This window comes from Hippocampus guttulatus, chromosome 16 (genome assembly GCF_054856545.1).
Source record: "Hippocampus guttulatus isolate MCC_2025c chromosome 16, RoL_Hgut_1.0, whole genome shotgun sequence".
NCBI lineage: Eukaryota > Metazoa > Chordata > Actinopteri > Syngnathiformes > Syngnathidae > Hippocampus > Hippocampus guttulatus.
The window spans coordinates 15,430,605-15,448,209 of record NC_141276.1 but is presented as its reverse complement, the minus strand read 5'-3'; the positions used below and the strand labels follow the sequence as shown (position 1 = coordinate 15,448,209).

The 17,605-nt window shown below is 41.3% G+C and overlaps 1 protein-coding gene across 2 annotated transcripts; it reads left to right on the top strand.

Annotated features, from left to right (window-relative positions):
• The first annotated feature begins 1,394 nt into the window (after positions 1-1,394).
• Positions 1,395-17,145, top strand: LOC147193333 (uncharacterized). Of its 2 annotated transcripts, none has more exons than XM_086133708.1 (6): positions 1,395-1,626; positions 7,840-8,093; positions 9,344-9,590; positions 12,216-12,419; positions 12,528-12,659; positions 15,713-17,145. In XM_086133708.1, the coding sequence occupies exons 1-6, from the start codon at positions 1,498-1,500 to the stop codon at positions 15,878-15,880; spliced, it is 1,134 nt and encodes a 377-aa protein (XP_085989834.1). In that variant the 5' UTR covers positions 1,395-1,497; the 3' UTR covers positions 15,881-17,145. The 2 variants fall into 2 exon arrangements, with proteins under 2 accessions (XP_085989834.1, XP_085989833.1); XM_086133707.1 differs by having other exon boundaries at positions 12,528-12,707.
• The last annotated feature ends 460 nt before the right edge of the window (positions 17,146-17,605 follow it).

The following is a 17,605-nucleotide window of genomic DNA, read 5'->3' as shown; positions in this document are numbered from 1 at the left end:
TTGCTATCACATGACCAACATTGTTGTACCAATTAAAACATAATTAAAAGCTTTGATACCAAATCTTCAAACATTCAATTTTGACCTCATTTGGGACATGTTTCAATGGAGGTCAAAATTAAAATATTTTCTAATCCATTTTGGGTTCCTTTTTTACAGTATCTGATTCCAGGAAAGTAATGCCACACCAGTCATGAACCACACCACACGTCACTCATTGTAGGAGTACAGCGACCTAGGGTGGGCAACGTGTCATAAATACACTTTTGATTCATTGAATAAATTGATATTTGGTTTTAGGACTGCACATCTGACATGTGTCACTGCTTGCCTGCATCCACAAAGTAACAAATTGTTACATATTTTGCACTGCCATTGCTTGTTAGTTGTTATGCACTGTTCTGTGATTGACTGGTGACCAGTGTACCCCACCTACTGTCCGTTGACATCCGGTATAGGCTCAAGCCCATGACCCTTATGAGGATGAGCAGTTTGGAGAGTGGCTGGATGGATGTTTTGCACTGTAACTGTTGTTGTTGTTGTTTTTCTGACCCTGAATTGTATTTCTTATTCTTGACTTAAAGGTAATTTTATAATTATTTATTATTTAATTTGGGAGTTGGGGGGATTTTAGTGTTTCTAGCAAAATATACTGTATGCTTCAGGTGAGCAATTGTAGCATATATTTTGTTCCAGGTTTGTAGTTGAACACTTTTATAGTTATTGATAATCTAACACAATTCATATGATTAGAGATTGTAATGTATAGTAATTCATTTTGCTTATTGGTTAATATGACCAAGCATTTGGATACAGTATTTTACAGAACAAAATATATGTATTGTAGTTGAAACAACCCAGAATCGTAGTTGATTTGACCCACCATTTAGTGACGGTATATCTACAGTATTTAAAAAAAAACACGTATCTTGAAACATCCCATAATTGCAGTTAATTTGAAATAAGATTTTAGGAAAATAATTCTCACCTGTTGGGTTAAATGTATCAACCGCATGGGTTTGTATTTAATGGAACAACCCATCCAGCTGGGTAAAATTTAAGTACGGGACTGTTGAGATGGGGCTGTAATAACAAAGCAGCTCGGTTAAAAAGAAACCAATTTGGGTTATTTTTGACCAAATATAAAAAGTATATACTGTATATATTTCTTATCTTTGTGCTGTTGCATCAATGTATGATGAGGGCAAATTATCAGTTTGTATTTTCAAAGTACTGTGACGAAGGAAATTAAAATAGTAATATTTTTTCTGCATCCAAATTGTTACTCGACGCGCAATCTGGATTGCATTCGAAATCTAGTTTCTAATTTCGTTTTATTATACTCCAGTCCAACAGAAGGCAGTAGTGAACCGTATTCCTCCACTTGTCCACCGCCAAAACGCTTATTTCAGAGAAGAAATATTTTTCTTTACAGAAGATCCTGACAAAGCGGCTTGGATTATTATTTATAAAATACAAAGGACCTCATAAGCAACGATGTATGCTAGGACTAATACCGGCAGCTCACATGGAGATTTTCCTGACAGAAATGGAGTGAATTATGTGACACCGACAGAGTCTTTTGGCCATTGCTCCCAATTATTCTGGAAAAAGGATCCACACGACGTAAGAATGCTCACTGCCTAAAATTTTGGCGAACGAATCTGATTTTTTTAATAACAGGAAACAAATACATCTGTTCCTCGGTAGTACTAATATTGACATATGTTTGTCATGTGTGAGTCTCACGTCAATCTGTCAAACTATACGTTGTAGTTTGTGTGAGCATCTTCAGCCTTTTGCTAAGGCACCGGAACGGCTTGTGGCCTATTGAGTATTTGCTCCAATCAATGTTTAGTGGTTTAATCTCGTGTGGGTCGTGTTTCCAAGACGGAGACAACTCGCATCACGTAAAGTGCATCTTCCGTACCAAGTAAATATATACTGCCCCTGGTCCGGAATAACGTAGCGACTGGCGAATGTTGTGGAAAATCATAGAGACAAGCTATTGCTAACATTTAAGACGGACCTTGTTGGTAGCTGTGGAGTCACTGCTAAACAAGGTGGCGCACGAACTATACATTTTTGTTTGTGAGAGAGTTAAGTAAATGAGAACGTTTGCCCTGGACCGTTAGCTGGAATCAGAATGATTTTGGTTTAAGCTTGCATGAGTATTGACTGCAACAATGTGATCTCAAAGAAACAAAACGATGCTTGACCAACCGGAAACAAGAGCGGAAGGAATCCTACTGGGGACTCTCAAATAGCATTTTGTCATGCCAGGCTGCAGTTCGTAGTTGTGGGATCTGGGGTATTTCCCCATCCCACCCAGTAATCTACTCAATTTTTTTAAAGTGCGCGTGCGTGCGTGTGTGTTTATATAGGGGACGACGGATAGGAATTTTTTGAGGGTGATGCTGATTTTTGTCAGAAAAATATACGAATGACCGATTAATTAAAATAATAATAATAATACACAAAATATTATTTGTCCCCCCCCCCCCCAATGCATTTCAATGGACATCAGTTCTATGGATTTTTGCTATTGATGGGCAGTCCTGGTCCCTATTACCCCCAAACAGCAAGGGCCAGCTGTAAAAAATAACTTAATGCATTTTCTTTTTGGTTCCTAAAATGCGTTATGTGATGCAAATGCATTCCATGAAGTTATAAGGGCATTAATCGTTGTCATACGTGTGTTTCTGTTACCAGTGAATACCATTGATTGTATTGATTTATAATGTGGTATGGTTTTATCTTATTATTTTAAAAAAATGTCTAGAGGATGTATGTAAAATAGTGACATTCCAATCAATTTCTTGCACAACTTGCGCTGCTCACCTAAGCATTGCTTGCAAAAATTAACATTTGCTTTGTTTTGAATGACAGCTCCAGAGAATTACCTTCTCAACAAATTTCATAATACAATTCCAATGCAGTTGGCACGCAAATTATGTTGAACCTACTGTATATTTAATTGAATACACTACAAAAAGAAGATATTTAATGTTAAAACTGATACAATTGATTGTTTTTAACAAATGAATAAATAATCATTAACTTTGAATTTTCTGGGTTAAATATGTTCCAAAAGGCTAGGACAAGGTCATGTTTACCGCTGTCCTACATCACCTTTTCTTTTAACAGCATTCAATAAACGTTTGGGAACTGAGGACAGAAATTGTTTAAGCTTTATTGGTGGAATTCTTTCCCATCCTTGCACCTTCAGCTGTTTAACAGTCTGGGGTTGGGGTCTCCATTGTCATATTTTACGCATCATAATGTACCACGTTTTCAATGGGAGACAGGTCTGGACGGCAGGCAGGTCAGTCGAGTACATGCACTCTTTTACTATAACACCACAGTGTCCTAACACGTGCAGAATGTGGTTTGTCATTTGTCTTGCTGAAATAATTAGGGGAGTCCATGAAAAAGACATTGCTTGGATTGCAGCATACATTTCTCCAAAACCCGTATGGGCCTTTCAGCATTAACGGTGACTTCAGTTAAGTTACCCATGCCATTGGCACCAACACAGCCCCATACTACCACAGATGCTGGCCTTTCAACTTAATATCGATAACAGCCTGCTGGGTTTTTTCCTCTTTGGCCTGAAGGACACGACGTCCATAATTTCCCAAAACAATTTGAAATATGGACTTGTCAGACCACAGAACACATTTCCACTTTGCATCAGTCCATCTTAGATGAGCTTGGGCATTTCTGACGGTGGCATTTCTGGGGGTTATTGAGAATGGTTTTTGCTTTGCATAGGAGAGTTATGAGTTACATTTACGGATGTAGCGCTGAGCTGTATTTACTGACATTGAAGTGTTCCTCAGTCATGTGCTGATATCCTTGACACATTCGTTTTTTTTTAATGCAGTGTCGCCTTAGGGATCAAAGGTCACGGGCATTCAGTGTTAGTTTTCAGCCTTGACGCTTCCATGCAGTGATTTCTCAAGATTCTCTGAACCTTTTGATGATACTATGGCAGGCCTGAGGATTTCAGAAATGAACAGAAACAGTTTTCCGGTTCCGTTTGATTACCCATTGGGAAACCACTGTAACAAATTTGGGGTTTCGTAAACGTTCATCATGGGAATGCATTTATACATTTTGACTGATCTGCATAATCAAGAATTGTGATACTCAAAAGTATAATATTTAACGGGTAAATGTTTGAAAACTATGCATTAACAATGAACATAATTACATCAGCTGCTGGGTACTCCAGGTTTATTCAATAAAATAAATGGATCAAAATATGTTGTTTAACACTTTTATCGTACTCATATGGCATCATGAATACAGCAGACTACAAAATCTGGCTACAGTATATACCATGGGCCAGAAGTAAAGCAGACTCTGTTAACATGATTATGTGTGTGCACTATTTATGTACTGTAAATAAACATAATATCAATGGCTACTTACCCCCTATATTAATACAAACGCATTTAAGAGGAATTGAATGATTAAAATTATGTGATGAATCTTTTGAAAAATGACCTTATTACAATATACAGTATAGACTTATAGTATTGATATGGCTTGACGTCCTCTTTGCAACCCTAAGACGATGCACCGTGTAATCGACGATCAATCTGACCAAAGAATCTACCACACGTCATCCGTAGGGCTGCCGATAGTTAACATTAGTATTAGTACACTTTGTGAAGAATGTTTTATCCATAACGTTACCATGTCTACAGCTAGTAAATCATAGAATAACTAAGACTGTTTCATAATATTTTTCATAGCGATTACCATTTAGATCAAATGACCAACTACATCACACGTCAGCTTGGTAATACGCCATTCAACGGATGATTCGAAAGAAAAATCCGACTGGCATTCCCATTTCTTTAATATAGTAACTAATACACTTAAGGTTTCTGCTTAGTTTCACCTCCAAACGAATTTGTTGTATGAACGTATTGTATTTATAAAATAAAACCGTAATTTAAAATAATGCTTGACCACAGAACAAACGCACCGTCCGGGCCTGTCTTGGCCACGGCCAAGCCCACAGGGTGTGCTGCAAATACAATCACCCAGTTCAGGGTGGACCGCGCTTGCTGCCCGAAGACAGCTGACTGCACGATTGCGACCTTTGTGTGGTTAAGTGGATCAGATAATGGATGGATGGACTTTCGATGTAATAATGTTCTGCAAATAGTACAATGGCAGGTGTTTTGCTTGTTCTTCTGATCCATGACGCATTATTTGTCTTTCCCATCGCCTGCCCTCATACCACGTCACAGCGTGCTGGTTGCATTGACTATATTACGCTAATGCAGGGGTGCCCAAACTTTTTGGACCGAAGATCTACTTTTCGATCAACCAACCTCCCGCGATCGACCCGTTACCGCGCGCGCACGCATACGCACCCATCCACGTACACACACATGCCATGATAAGGAACAGCCTGACGTGGAGGCGTGCGACGCACTTAGGCAGCATGTTCACGATTGTAGCTCACGCGTACCGTTTTTAAAATGCCTTGCTCGGCCCTCCAGATTCCCATTCTTTGCCCATCCCCTCTGTGAATTGTACAAAACAAACTCTGAATGAGAGTAATGATAACGATCAAAGATATCGCGCAACAACTCTGACCACAAGCTGCAACTGCAGACTGCTGAGCGCTAACAACTTCCGGTGACGCAGTCACATGTCACTGTTGGTGAAAGATGACCTGCTTTATTGTATTTTTTAAATACTTTTTGTGAAAGTGAGATTAATAGAATGATTAGGGTGCAGTGTGCATTAACACAAAAAATATATGACTAAAATGCACAGAGACCAGAGATGAAAGTCCTCCGGATTTTCCGATTTTAATGAAAATTTCTCCGGAGAATTGAGGAACAATTGCCTAAAATTAATCCGGATATTAGTTGACAACATTGAACGAACACGCGTTTGAGTTCGTTGTTTTGCTTTCACGAGCGTAGCCGTATTGAGGCACTAACACTTGTAACAGTAAAGAGATTTTTGTTTGTGTAAGAACGACACAAGACATGATGGCGTTTGACTAATGCTTTAGTAGAACGGATGGCAACTCGCAACAACAGTAGCAAGCGGCATTTTGCTTCTTGGGTTATACCATTTAAGGGGGGAGGGATATTCCCCAAACAATTTTCGTCTCTTTATAAACACACTTGCTAAACCCCAGTGGAACGAATAAAAGACACTGTGGACAATACAGTTTTTGTCGTAAAAATATATATTTGGACAAAAACGGAAACACGCAGATTGGCAGAAAAACGTGTCCGTCCAACTTCGACTGTCCTTTCGGCTATCTTAGCTTAGCTGTTGTCGTGTGTGACGTAGGTTGCGTCGGCGCTGATTGGTTGAAATCAAAAGACGCGCTTGCGTACATGTTCACGCTGACGCACGCACAGCAGAGAGCAGCTGACTATCTACTGCTGAGGCGCGCTTAGCTCGAGTGGCGTCGCCACAACAGTAATACCCTCGCCTCGCATTCTCAAGGCCTCGCCATACTCGGAGACTTCGAAATTTCTGTGAGAACGGAAGCCACAAAGGGTGCATATATATATAGTGTATATACTGTATATATATATACAGTATATATCCCCCCCCCCCCCCCGGAATTTTCAGGAAAGTCCACTTTCATCTCTGAGAGACACAAATGTTGTTGTTTTTTTTTCCCCTCTACACCCCTCGGATCGACTTGGGACCAGTCCTCAATCCACTGGTCGATCGCGATTGACGTAATGGGCACCCCTGCGTTCAGGCTTAAAAATGCGTCCAGTGTGAACGAAGCATAAGACTGGCTAAGTGAGTCACAGCCCAATCCAATTGAGCACAGGTGTCAAAAGTTATGGCCCAGGGGCTCGATCTGCCGCGCCATATCATTTTATGTGGCCGCCAGAAGCAATTCAAGCATGTCAACATCCATGATGCTTGCTAAAGTCTGAACCCAAAAATCTAAATTGCCATATGTAATGTAATAATTACAACGTTTGAACAATCCATTATTATAGACTTCTGTTGCAAAACTAGTTATTTTTCTATTTGTTGTTTGGTGCGTATGTAATATGTGGAGGCGGTTAAATCTTTATACGGTTTCACAAAATTCACAGTCAAGGGAATCCATAAATACAATGTGGCCCGCGACAAAAATGAGTTTGACATGACAGACAGAGCATGCATTTTCCCTCCTGAAGTGGAGACTGGAAGAATAAATCTCCAGAAAAAAAAAACAAGCACTGATTCATGAGGCTGTGGTAAAGGCCTGGGAAAAAATTCAAATGAAAAATGCAACAATCTAGTGATGTCAATAGGTGGCAGGCTTGATGCCGTTATTGCAAGTAAGGGTTTAAGCTAGGAATATCATTTTTATATTATTCGCTTCACGTTCCTTTAATGTCCAATCCACTACATTTGCTCTCTTGTAAAGTGGCTGCTTTGTCGTGATTTGTTAAACACCATCAATAACATCTGGAATTCTACATTTTTGCTAAATATTCATCTTTTGGTCTGAAACCCAAATGGCTTACACCAGTGCGAAAAGTTAGTTTGAGCCTCGGGGCTCATCCTTGACTATCTACTTGAGACTATGAGTTACATGGCTGTTGTAGTTTGCCAAACCCAAACATAATAAACTGTTGTATCCACAATGGATATGATGTGGCGGAACAAAGCGCCCATTGAGATGAGATCATTATTTCAACATATAATGTTTGTGCCTTTTTTTTTTTCCTCCCCGGGTATGTTGTTGTGCCGTGAGATTTATGTAATGTAAAATTGGATTCATTATCTTAAAGGTTGGGGAAACACTGTAGTCACTTAAACAATTTCAATCTTTTGTGACAGTCGAGTTCAACCATCAACTGGTGTGATCAGCTCCCTTCATCGTCAGCTGCGCTCTCAAGCTCCAGTCTCTCTTCAGCCTCTCTCTCCAGTTCCAGTCTCTCCTTAGAATCCAGAGCGCCAGTACCAGCAACATCCGCATCGGATGACATGGATTCAGATGAGAGGCCATATGTCTGTGACTTGTGTAACTGCGCCTACAAACACGCCAGCTCCTTGCTCAACCACAAACTCACTCACAAGACTGGAGACTTCAGGTAGCGAGTCAAAACTATTTATGGAATTATGAAAAAGATCCTGCTTTAAATTTTGTTTGTTTTTTTTGTTTTTTGAAGGTGAAATTGACAAAATTCAAATGTTCACTACTTCATGTGCCACTTTTAGTTTATGGAACGGATAATGAGCAGTGGAAAATGAATACCCAGCCTCACAGTTGAAAACAAGAAGGCACATAGATATGCAAAAATAGGTACACACCATCAACACTGTTTTTTACGACTGCAGGTTGGGATATGACAACATAGGATATTGCAAAAAGTAGGTGAACTGGTAGTATGTCGATATATGAAGGAGAATTACAGAATGTATATTCTCAACAAATTTCACGTAAGTGGCCTTAATTTGAATAAATCTGTCCCGAAAAGAAAAATCCCCATGTATGGGAAGGAGGAGGGGAAACCTCACTTTGTCCATGTCTTGTGTATTTTACTTTGTTCCGGCTCCCATCGTATGTTTGAGCGTGTGTCTGTCTGATTGCTGACGGAGGTGTGCCGCCCATGTACAACATCATTTTGATTTCGCAGCCTTTTTGGGACATGTTGGCCATCCAAAACAACCATTCAGAACTCCAAAGTCACATGCCATCCATCAGTGAATAAAATGGTTTGAAAATTAGTAATCTTGTATTTTTTAGCCCACTTCAAACATTTGAATTATATGTTTGTCCTCGTCTCAGGGTTCCTGTAGATCCTTAACAGAAAATCAATCCATGAATCCAAAAACCAGGCCTTAATTGGCCTTAAAATGTCTGAAATCAGTTTCTAAAAGTTTTAAAAAATGTTAATACATTAGTAGGATGTTATGATTGTCAATATACTCAAATCTCAAAATAAATTAACATTCATCAAAAATTAATTTACCGAATGTCTCATGCAATCACAATAGCAGAATCAACAAAATAGAGATTAGATATAATCAGGATTCTTTCTAGCAGATGCATGTCATTTATGGACTCGAGCAACTTTGGACAGGGTGGCACATAAACAATATTGAGAAGTTACTTTGTTTCAGTTTCAAATGGAATTAAAAAGTCTTGAATTTAACTTGCCTGAAGCTTTAGGAAAGCCGTACTCTGCCAACACGGGTCAGATCTTTCAAATCATTGTCGTTTTGCTCTTTACATGGAGAAATAATCACCAATATTCAATATGTGTGAGACTGACCAATACTCTTGTAATCATCTCTTCAACATTAAACATGTGGTTTTTTTTCTCTTTATACAATACAGATGCGACTTTTGCAGCAAGCCCTACACAAACTACATGTCTTTGCGGAACCATATGCGAATCCATGGTCAGAAGCGTTACATGTGTGATCGTTGTGGGAAGGCCTTTCGTTTGGCACGGTATCTCCGGAACCACCAGAGGATCCATGATGATGGGCCGAACCGATTTGACTGCCCTTCCTGCTCCAAGAGTTACAGGACAATGCTAGAGCTGGCTCAACACCGTTGTAGTGCTGCAACACCCAGCCAGGTGGGTCTGTGTAAGATTGTGTTCAGAAATCATAGCTGTTTCAGTGATGTCTCCAAAACAATTCAACTTGACGTCAGACGTTCGTCCGGGTGTTAAAAGCCAATTTGTGTTCTTGAATAAATTATATTCTTCTTGCAGGGTGGTATGGTAAGTCGCATATTCTCAAAGGCACGTGTCTCTGATTGCCGTGCGTTCTTCTCTACCGCTCCAAAAGTACCTATGTTGTTAAGCCGGTCCATTTTTCACTAGCAAGCTCACCAGGGCTGCACGGTATTGGAAGAACAGGCCATATTGGTGTTGAATAGGAGGGTATCGAAATTCAAAAGACACACACATATTATTCATTTTCCGGCTGGAACTGATTCTTTTAAGAATCGATCAATGCTTTTTTCTGCATCCCTTAATTAAAAAGCTCAACATCATTTCAAATTGGCATTGTGCAAAAAATGTGCACAAAAGTTGGCGCTTGAACATAGCAGAGCTCTTGAAGTAAATTATAATGGGTTATGGTGGATCATATAAAAGTTGAGCTTGGGATATAGCACAATGAGCGGCAACAGACCAGGGGGCTAGGCCATCTAGGATTAATTCCCCAGGCACATGCAGTCGCCGGCCGTATACCAGCTCAGCAGATGAGGTCTGGATATGATTGGAGACCCAACATAACACACGGGAGAAGGGCAGCCCAGTTACTGTCCATGGGACTGGCCCCTCAGTGCAGCTTCATAGAACGATAAAACCTGTCACAGAGCCTGTTGCCTTGCGTGCAGCATGCAGCAGTGCAGTGAGTGACTCTTCACCCCCAGACCTTCAGCGACTGCTGTCCAGAGCTCTCACGTGAAATGTGGGCCCCGGTCAGAGGGTGCTGGAACTACACAAATGGAAAAGAATCTTGTCTTTTTAACAGAGGTGCTGCTTTTAGTATCGTGGGAATTTTAATATCAGGATATTGCCATTATCATTACATCCTTAGTGATGAGATGAGTGATACCACAGGAAGAAGGCAGTGGCCCAAACAGGTCCGCATATACATGATCAAAACGTCTCTCCAGCATTAGAAACCGAGCCAACGAGGCTCTAGTATGGCGCTGAACCTCGGCGCTGGCATGCCATGCAGGAGCAAGCTCACGTCCTGACGTCTCTCCTGCGATCCTGTCAGATAAACTTCACACCCGGGTGGAAAAGGCTGTGAATGGTGTCAAAAATGCTGCACAGTGGCAGCCAGACACTGTGGGGTCTGGTCGGCTGTTGGAAACATCACAGAAAAGTATGCCATTGGCGTCACCAAACATGAGGTTTTCCAGACGCAGTCTGTCAGTCGCCGTCCATGGATTGCAATCACGCCCCAGCTAAACGGCCGACCCACCAGGAGAGACGGTGTGCAACATACTGTAATTGTCCTTGCCAGGGCCCTGCTAGATGTCTGTCATCGACTCAGAAATGGCGGCGAGCTAATGATGCTGTCGACCAAACCATGGCATTGAGGTTTTTACCTTGGCAAATGACAGTGAGATTTAGTCCATGAGGGCGCTGAACTGGTGCCCCTCTAACAGGAATCGCAAGTGTAAGGTGGTGACGAGGAGGCCCGCGAGCTCTCGGTCAAAGGAGCTGTACCTCTCGTTAAGGAGCTCAATGGTGAAGAAAGCCAGTGGTTGCCAGGCTCCACACACCCACTACATACTCACACACTGCTCCCAGTCTGATGCATCTGTCATGAGGGCGACCAGAGCAGCGGGAAATGGGTGCACTAACAGCTGTTATAGAAGTTAACCATACTAAAGAACTTCTGCAGGAACTTCACAGTAGAGGGCCATGGAAAACTGGCAAAACGGCGTCCACTCTGGCAGAAAGGGGACGGCTTTCTGTGACGTGATGAGGAGCCTGAGGAAGTTAATTGGTGCCTTCCAAAGATGGTGCACATCATAGGGGAATTTTCGGTCATGCTTTGTCTGGTCCCTCACCAATCCTCATATAAGTTGGTGACTAGGAAATATGTTTTTGGAATGTGGGAGGAAACCGTAGTACCCGGAGAAAACCCACGCAGGCCCGGGGAGAACATGCAAACTCCACACAGGGAGGCTGGAGCTGGAATTGAACCTGGTACCTCTGCACTGTGAGGTCTACGCGCTAACCACTGGATCACCGGGCCGCTGTGATGACAATCCACTTTTCAAAAAAACATTGACTAAAAATACATCAGACATGCACCCATTAAACACCGTTTCCGGACTCCAGCCCGTTCCATTGGGCTTCTGGCCAGCAAATCTTTAGCTGTAAGTGATTTGTCTTCCCTGCTCTATTGTCTTGTAATTGAGCATTGCAACTGCTTGCATTGTCTGTTTTATGTCTTACTTATTTGGTTCTTATTTCTGTCATTGTGGTTTTAAAGTTTTATGTGTCTCACTGTGCTATTCTAGAAACCTACCTTGGGACAACGGCTGAAAACTAGCATTGATGCTAAGTCCAGCTCATTTACACTGTTTATTCTTGTGTTGATTAATGTGCGCTAGAATAAACAAACAAATAGGATCCTTGATATACACAAACTCCATGGTAAGGAGATGGTGCTTGATCACATTTCTTATCACTCAATCGTTCTCTGCTCTCATCCCTCCTCCCATTCAGTCTGGCAGTCGTCGTTCAAATTTCTCTGCCACACCTCGCCGTCAGCAGCAGCGGCAACAACAGCAGAACAATGCCTCCTCCATACTGCAATCGCAGCACGGAGGACACAGTCAACAGGAACCTCTGCCCTCTCACTGCGTTTCCCCTATGTCCCAGGGAGGCCAGAGTGGTGGCGTGAGCCAATCTGTCCCTGATCCTCACCAGGTAGGGAAAACAAATTCGGGACTTGTTCGTGGTTTTGATTTCATGATATTTTCTCTGATAATGGATAACTATTCACTCTGTTGTTTTTTGTTTTTTTTTTGCAAACAGGGCCGAGCCAGCACTGTGTCGTCCCAGAGCAGCCAGTCAAGTATGAGGAGCTCAACCTCCTCCAAACACATCTCCTCCTCCAGCACTACAGCACCATCCTCCTACTCTCTTCTCCAGCCCCTGGTGCCTGAGGTAAAGGAGATGAGCTTGGGATACACTAGGCTGAGCGCCAATCTCATGGTAGGAGAGAAAACCACCGTGTGCTACATGCTGACTAGCGGCTTTTTGTTGTCTGCCTACTAACATCGAGAAAAATAATTTATTCATACTCAAGACTTAAAACATGATCCTGTCCACCAGTAACATGGTGATATGTACTGTTTGGGCACAAACTACCAGCTATGAGTATTTGCGTCAGTCACAGGGCATCTGCTGCCAGGGAATGAAGGCTTGAACTTAGTTACCCCCATAGACAACGTTATTACAACCATCCCAATTCCCATGCAGCTGTAATAATGACTTAATGGCATAAATTTGGTTTCAGTATGAGCTATGGAAATGATTTTCACTGGAGATACATTATATTCTGTAATTTTTTGAATTTTTTTTTTACCTGATTTAAAGCCACAGCAGCAAAATCTAGTTATAAAAACAAATTTGAACATACCATGGCTGCTTCATATTAATGGTCGCTTGTATCCACGTTACAAAATGCGATATTTGCAAAGAAAGAGATCACACGGATGAATTTTGAAAACGTATTGACCGTAAACCAGTGTTTCTCAAATAGTGGGGCGCGAGGCTCCGTCAAGCGGGGCACGTTTGACCTCGGGGAACATGCTTTTTATTTTTTTACTGTCCTAAAATAACGTGCAGTTGCATCTCCACTACGTTAGGGCAGTGGCACTCTCATTGGCAGAGTTTGCGCAAGGAGCATTCTCAGGGCAGAAATATGATGAAGCGTATGTAGCGCTTGGCTTCAATGTGACTGCGGTGGCAGACGAGGAAAGATCGATGTGCTTACTGTGTCTAAAAATTTTGGTAGCGGACAGCATGACGCCAAATAAATTAAGGCGTCACTTAAAGACATTACACCCCAATCACGCTGATAAGCTGCTTGAGTTCTTTTTCAGCGAAAACGTGCCGAATATTGCCAACAATCATGCTGCTTTGTGACTGCTACTTCAGTAAACTAAAATACACGAGAGTTGCTGTGTTCTGCTTCAAACCTCGCTTCGAAAAGCTGTGCATTGCAAAACGTGCTCATTGTAGCCATTAATCCAGACATCATCTTTGATTAAAAAAATAAAAAAAGCACAAATTCTTTTGTATATTTTTGTTTTGCTGGTTAGTTTTTTTAATATTGTGCTCTGAGATAATGTTGGTGATTAGCTTGAATGCATTATTAGTTATTGATTTTATGTAGTTTTATTGTTCAGTATCGTATGGTTTGACATGGTCAGTCAAAAAATATTTATTGTTAAATGAAGGATTTAATGTTATCTTTGAATTTCAGATGCACTTTAAATCATTTCTGTTCCAGTTACTAAAGCTATTCTTTGTTGTAAGTTGGTCCATATTTCTTTATTTTTTATTCTCTTATACGTTAATAAGGATACAGTGTTATGCAGAGGTGTACTTATAACAATTTTATAGACAAATTATACTATTTATTTATAGTCGGGTGGGGGGGCGCGAGATGTTTTCCTCTTCCTTGGGGGGGCATGACAGAAAATAATTGAGAACCACTGCCTTAAACACTGGAGATGCCCCCCCCCCCCATGCAGCTTGTTACACAGTGGCATGAGAGAACCATTCCCATTCACTCTTGTTGTTAAATGAGGCCAATTCACTGACGAGCTTCATCAGGCAGCAGTGCACATACTGTAAGTCCGTAGTAGTGCAGCCTATGGAAAGCCGTTGGTTACGTGTTGAGGAGATGTTGATCCAGGGCCAGAAATGCTGTCGTCGTGGGCTAGCCACTAGCGTCTGTCATTGGTGCCAGTAATGGTGGGAGTTGCACCGCAAAGACTCCGCTGCACACACACACACACACACACACACACACACACAAACAACTCGGGCGGACTGGGCTGGTCGGTAGGTCACTGACGGACTCACCGGACTGACGATGCCCACTTCTGGTTATTGGTGTTTTTAGCATCTCTGAGTAGCAGTTATCTTGAAGCTTCTCCCATCCGGTGAATGCCATAACTGCAAAGGAACTGAGAAACAGGGCGCACACTTTAAAAGACGAAGACGCCATGACTCAAAGGACAATGATGACGTGTATGTTGCAGTGCTAAGAAATGTTGTCGAAGGCAGAAATGTATACACAGTGTGTGTGTGTGTGCGTGTGTGTGTGTGTGTGTATGTATATATATTTTTTTAACTGCCAATGAATTTCGTTATCGCTGTAATTTTTTTGCTTGGTTAAAGATACAGAAGATTAAAAATGCAATTGTAATGAACAGCCAACTGGTTTTCATTTTATTAGAAAACAAATAACTGTTTTCAGTTCGTTGTAACCTATAAATTGTCTTGGGAAGATTGCCGTGCATCATAACTTGGAAAATGTAATTTTACAAAAAAATATTTTTAAAAGTAAATATTTTACAATTGGAAGGTTTGTGTAAACAGTCCAATTCTCTAACGGTTGATGAAAATGACGCAAAGTTTCATTTGCATCGACGATAGAAATCAGAGAAAGACATAATTGATATAATAAAATGTGGTGTCAATGCACTTTTTAGCTTTGCAGTAAGGGGACTGAGTTCACTTCCTACCACTTCGGAAAAAGCAGCGAGCCAAACAGCCATGACTTGGGAACATAACAGAGCGCTGGAGAATGCTGAAGCATTTACCCGCCCCACCCCTCGTTTTCTTGGTACTCTGGTTGCTATCTTACTACCTATTGGTGCGCAACTTTATAAATTCAAATTTGAAATCGTACAAGACCTAAGGACGTGTTGTAATAGTATTCATTTATGTATACGTTAAATTAACTCTGTACTCGGGTTACAATTTTTATGCTTATTGGCGTTCTGCCAAGGCCGTAGTAGGTTAGCAGTGTACACTGAGGCACAAGATGACTTTTTTAAAGTTATGGAAATGAGCTTCCTGAAATCGTGTTGTCCATGCACTCACTTTTTCTTCCTCCCTCCCTCCCTCTACCTGCCCATCACCCACTTTTCCTCTTGTCACTCTTCTTTTCTCGACATTATCTTTGACCCTTTCCACCACAGCCGAAGCACCAGGACACTTTCTCCCTGACACCTCAGCGGCCCCTCACCACTATCAACCCCATTGGCCACTCCCTCCATCCGAACGGAGCGACAACACTCAAGCCTTCACCCGTGCCACGTACCATCCAGGCTATGCCATGGGAGCAGCGCTCGCTCTACAATCAATAAAAATTCAGGAACCAGCGTCCCTCTTCATAGCTCATCCAACACACAACCCCTCACTCTTCTTTCCCTCGACTTTGCCGCTTCCAACATTTACGGACTGAGGACATCAACCACCGTTTGAATGCCAGAGTGAGCTCATTTTGGGACATGCTTATGGGAATGGAAAACGGCAACCGTTCTGAACTAGTTGAGATAATTACTGAATAGTTAGATTTTTTGTTTGTTTGTTTTTTTACATCTTGCCCCTCGTGTATGATGCATACTGGTCATCAGTTAACATCTGTGATTTCTTTCAGAATGACTCTCCACACCTTCCTCTCCTCATGGAACATGATATATGCTTCTGCTAATTCTATGATTATCAAATACATTTGAATGGAAATATTCCATTGCCTGTTCAACCCAATATTTTCAAGATTAGGCAGGTCAACAACTTTTTCCCGTTTGTTCTTTCTGAACTTCTGCAATTAAAGAAAAAATGTTACTGAGCACTCCTACACCCCTCGACTTTGTGCCACAATGTACATACAGTGTACATTATTCATATCAGGACTACTGAATGAAATATACATCTTTAGTCTTACCCGTAGAGAAATATTGAGGAACTGCTGTCGTTGCAAGGATACTTTCCAGACTAGTCTGTTCACACTTCAGCCCTTTCATCAATCTTTTATACAAATTGTACATTTATTTCAACAAGATGTACACATTATAAAGTCACATTTGGCTCGTGGCTTGTACCTAAAATCCAAAAGAGAACACTTGAGATACCTTTCAAATTAAAGCACTCTTAAGACAAATTTATACTTGTGACACTTATATATTAAACGTTGTACTTTTCCAGAGCCTGTACCAGCTAGTATGTTGTTGTGAGCCAGTTTCTGCCCACATTACAATTGCATTTGGGAAAAAAAGGTTTCTCTGTAGCTCAGGACCCACGCACTACCCTAAAATGGCTTATTATATGATAAAAAAAAGCACCAGGGTAGAGTTTCCTTTCACAGCTAGTTTGCTAAATAATTCCACATACTGTACATCTGTAGTTGGATGTGACAGTCACGAGATCCAGGTTAGTTTGATAAAGTTTCACGATGGATCCTGTATGTAGCTCGGTTACATTTCTGTTAAAAGATCCCAAAATCCTACTGACATTTTTTCTTTTTAAATTTATTTCTATTTTTTATTAATATCATCGATGTTTTCTCTTTCCTTGTTAAGTGTCTTGAGTATTTAGAAAAGTACTATACAAATAAAATGTTTTATCACCACCGGTTTTGTTTTTCTTTTCATGCAGACTGCATTCGAGGGAACATTTATGTATTACAAGTCGTGATTCCATGTCAAAATTATGCATATGCAAACCTGTAGTTGCACCAAGAATTGTTTTCAGAGTAGATTTTGGACTTCCAGTTTGCTCTCTGCCTCGAGGCACTGACTGGCTAATCCTGCACTTGAGTATGAGTGAGTAGTGACGAGCGCAAAATTGCCCAGCAGCGAGCAGAGCAAGCTGACTGGCGTATCTGGTGAAACGAGGCTGCAATTTGTGTTTTTAAATGATCCCCACCGAGAGTACAAGCGTATCTGGCTGAAGATCTCCACCGTGAGGTCGCTTCCGGGGCAGGTTCCATTTAATGATTTCCCAGGCCTGTGGCACAGCCGTGTGTCATCCCAGGTGTCTCACTAAAGTTCAGATGACCAATGAAGGGGAAGTAAAACTGCTAGAGTGAG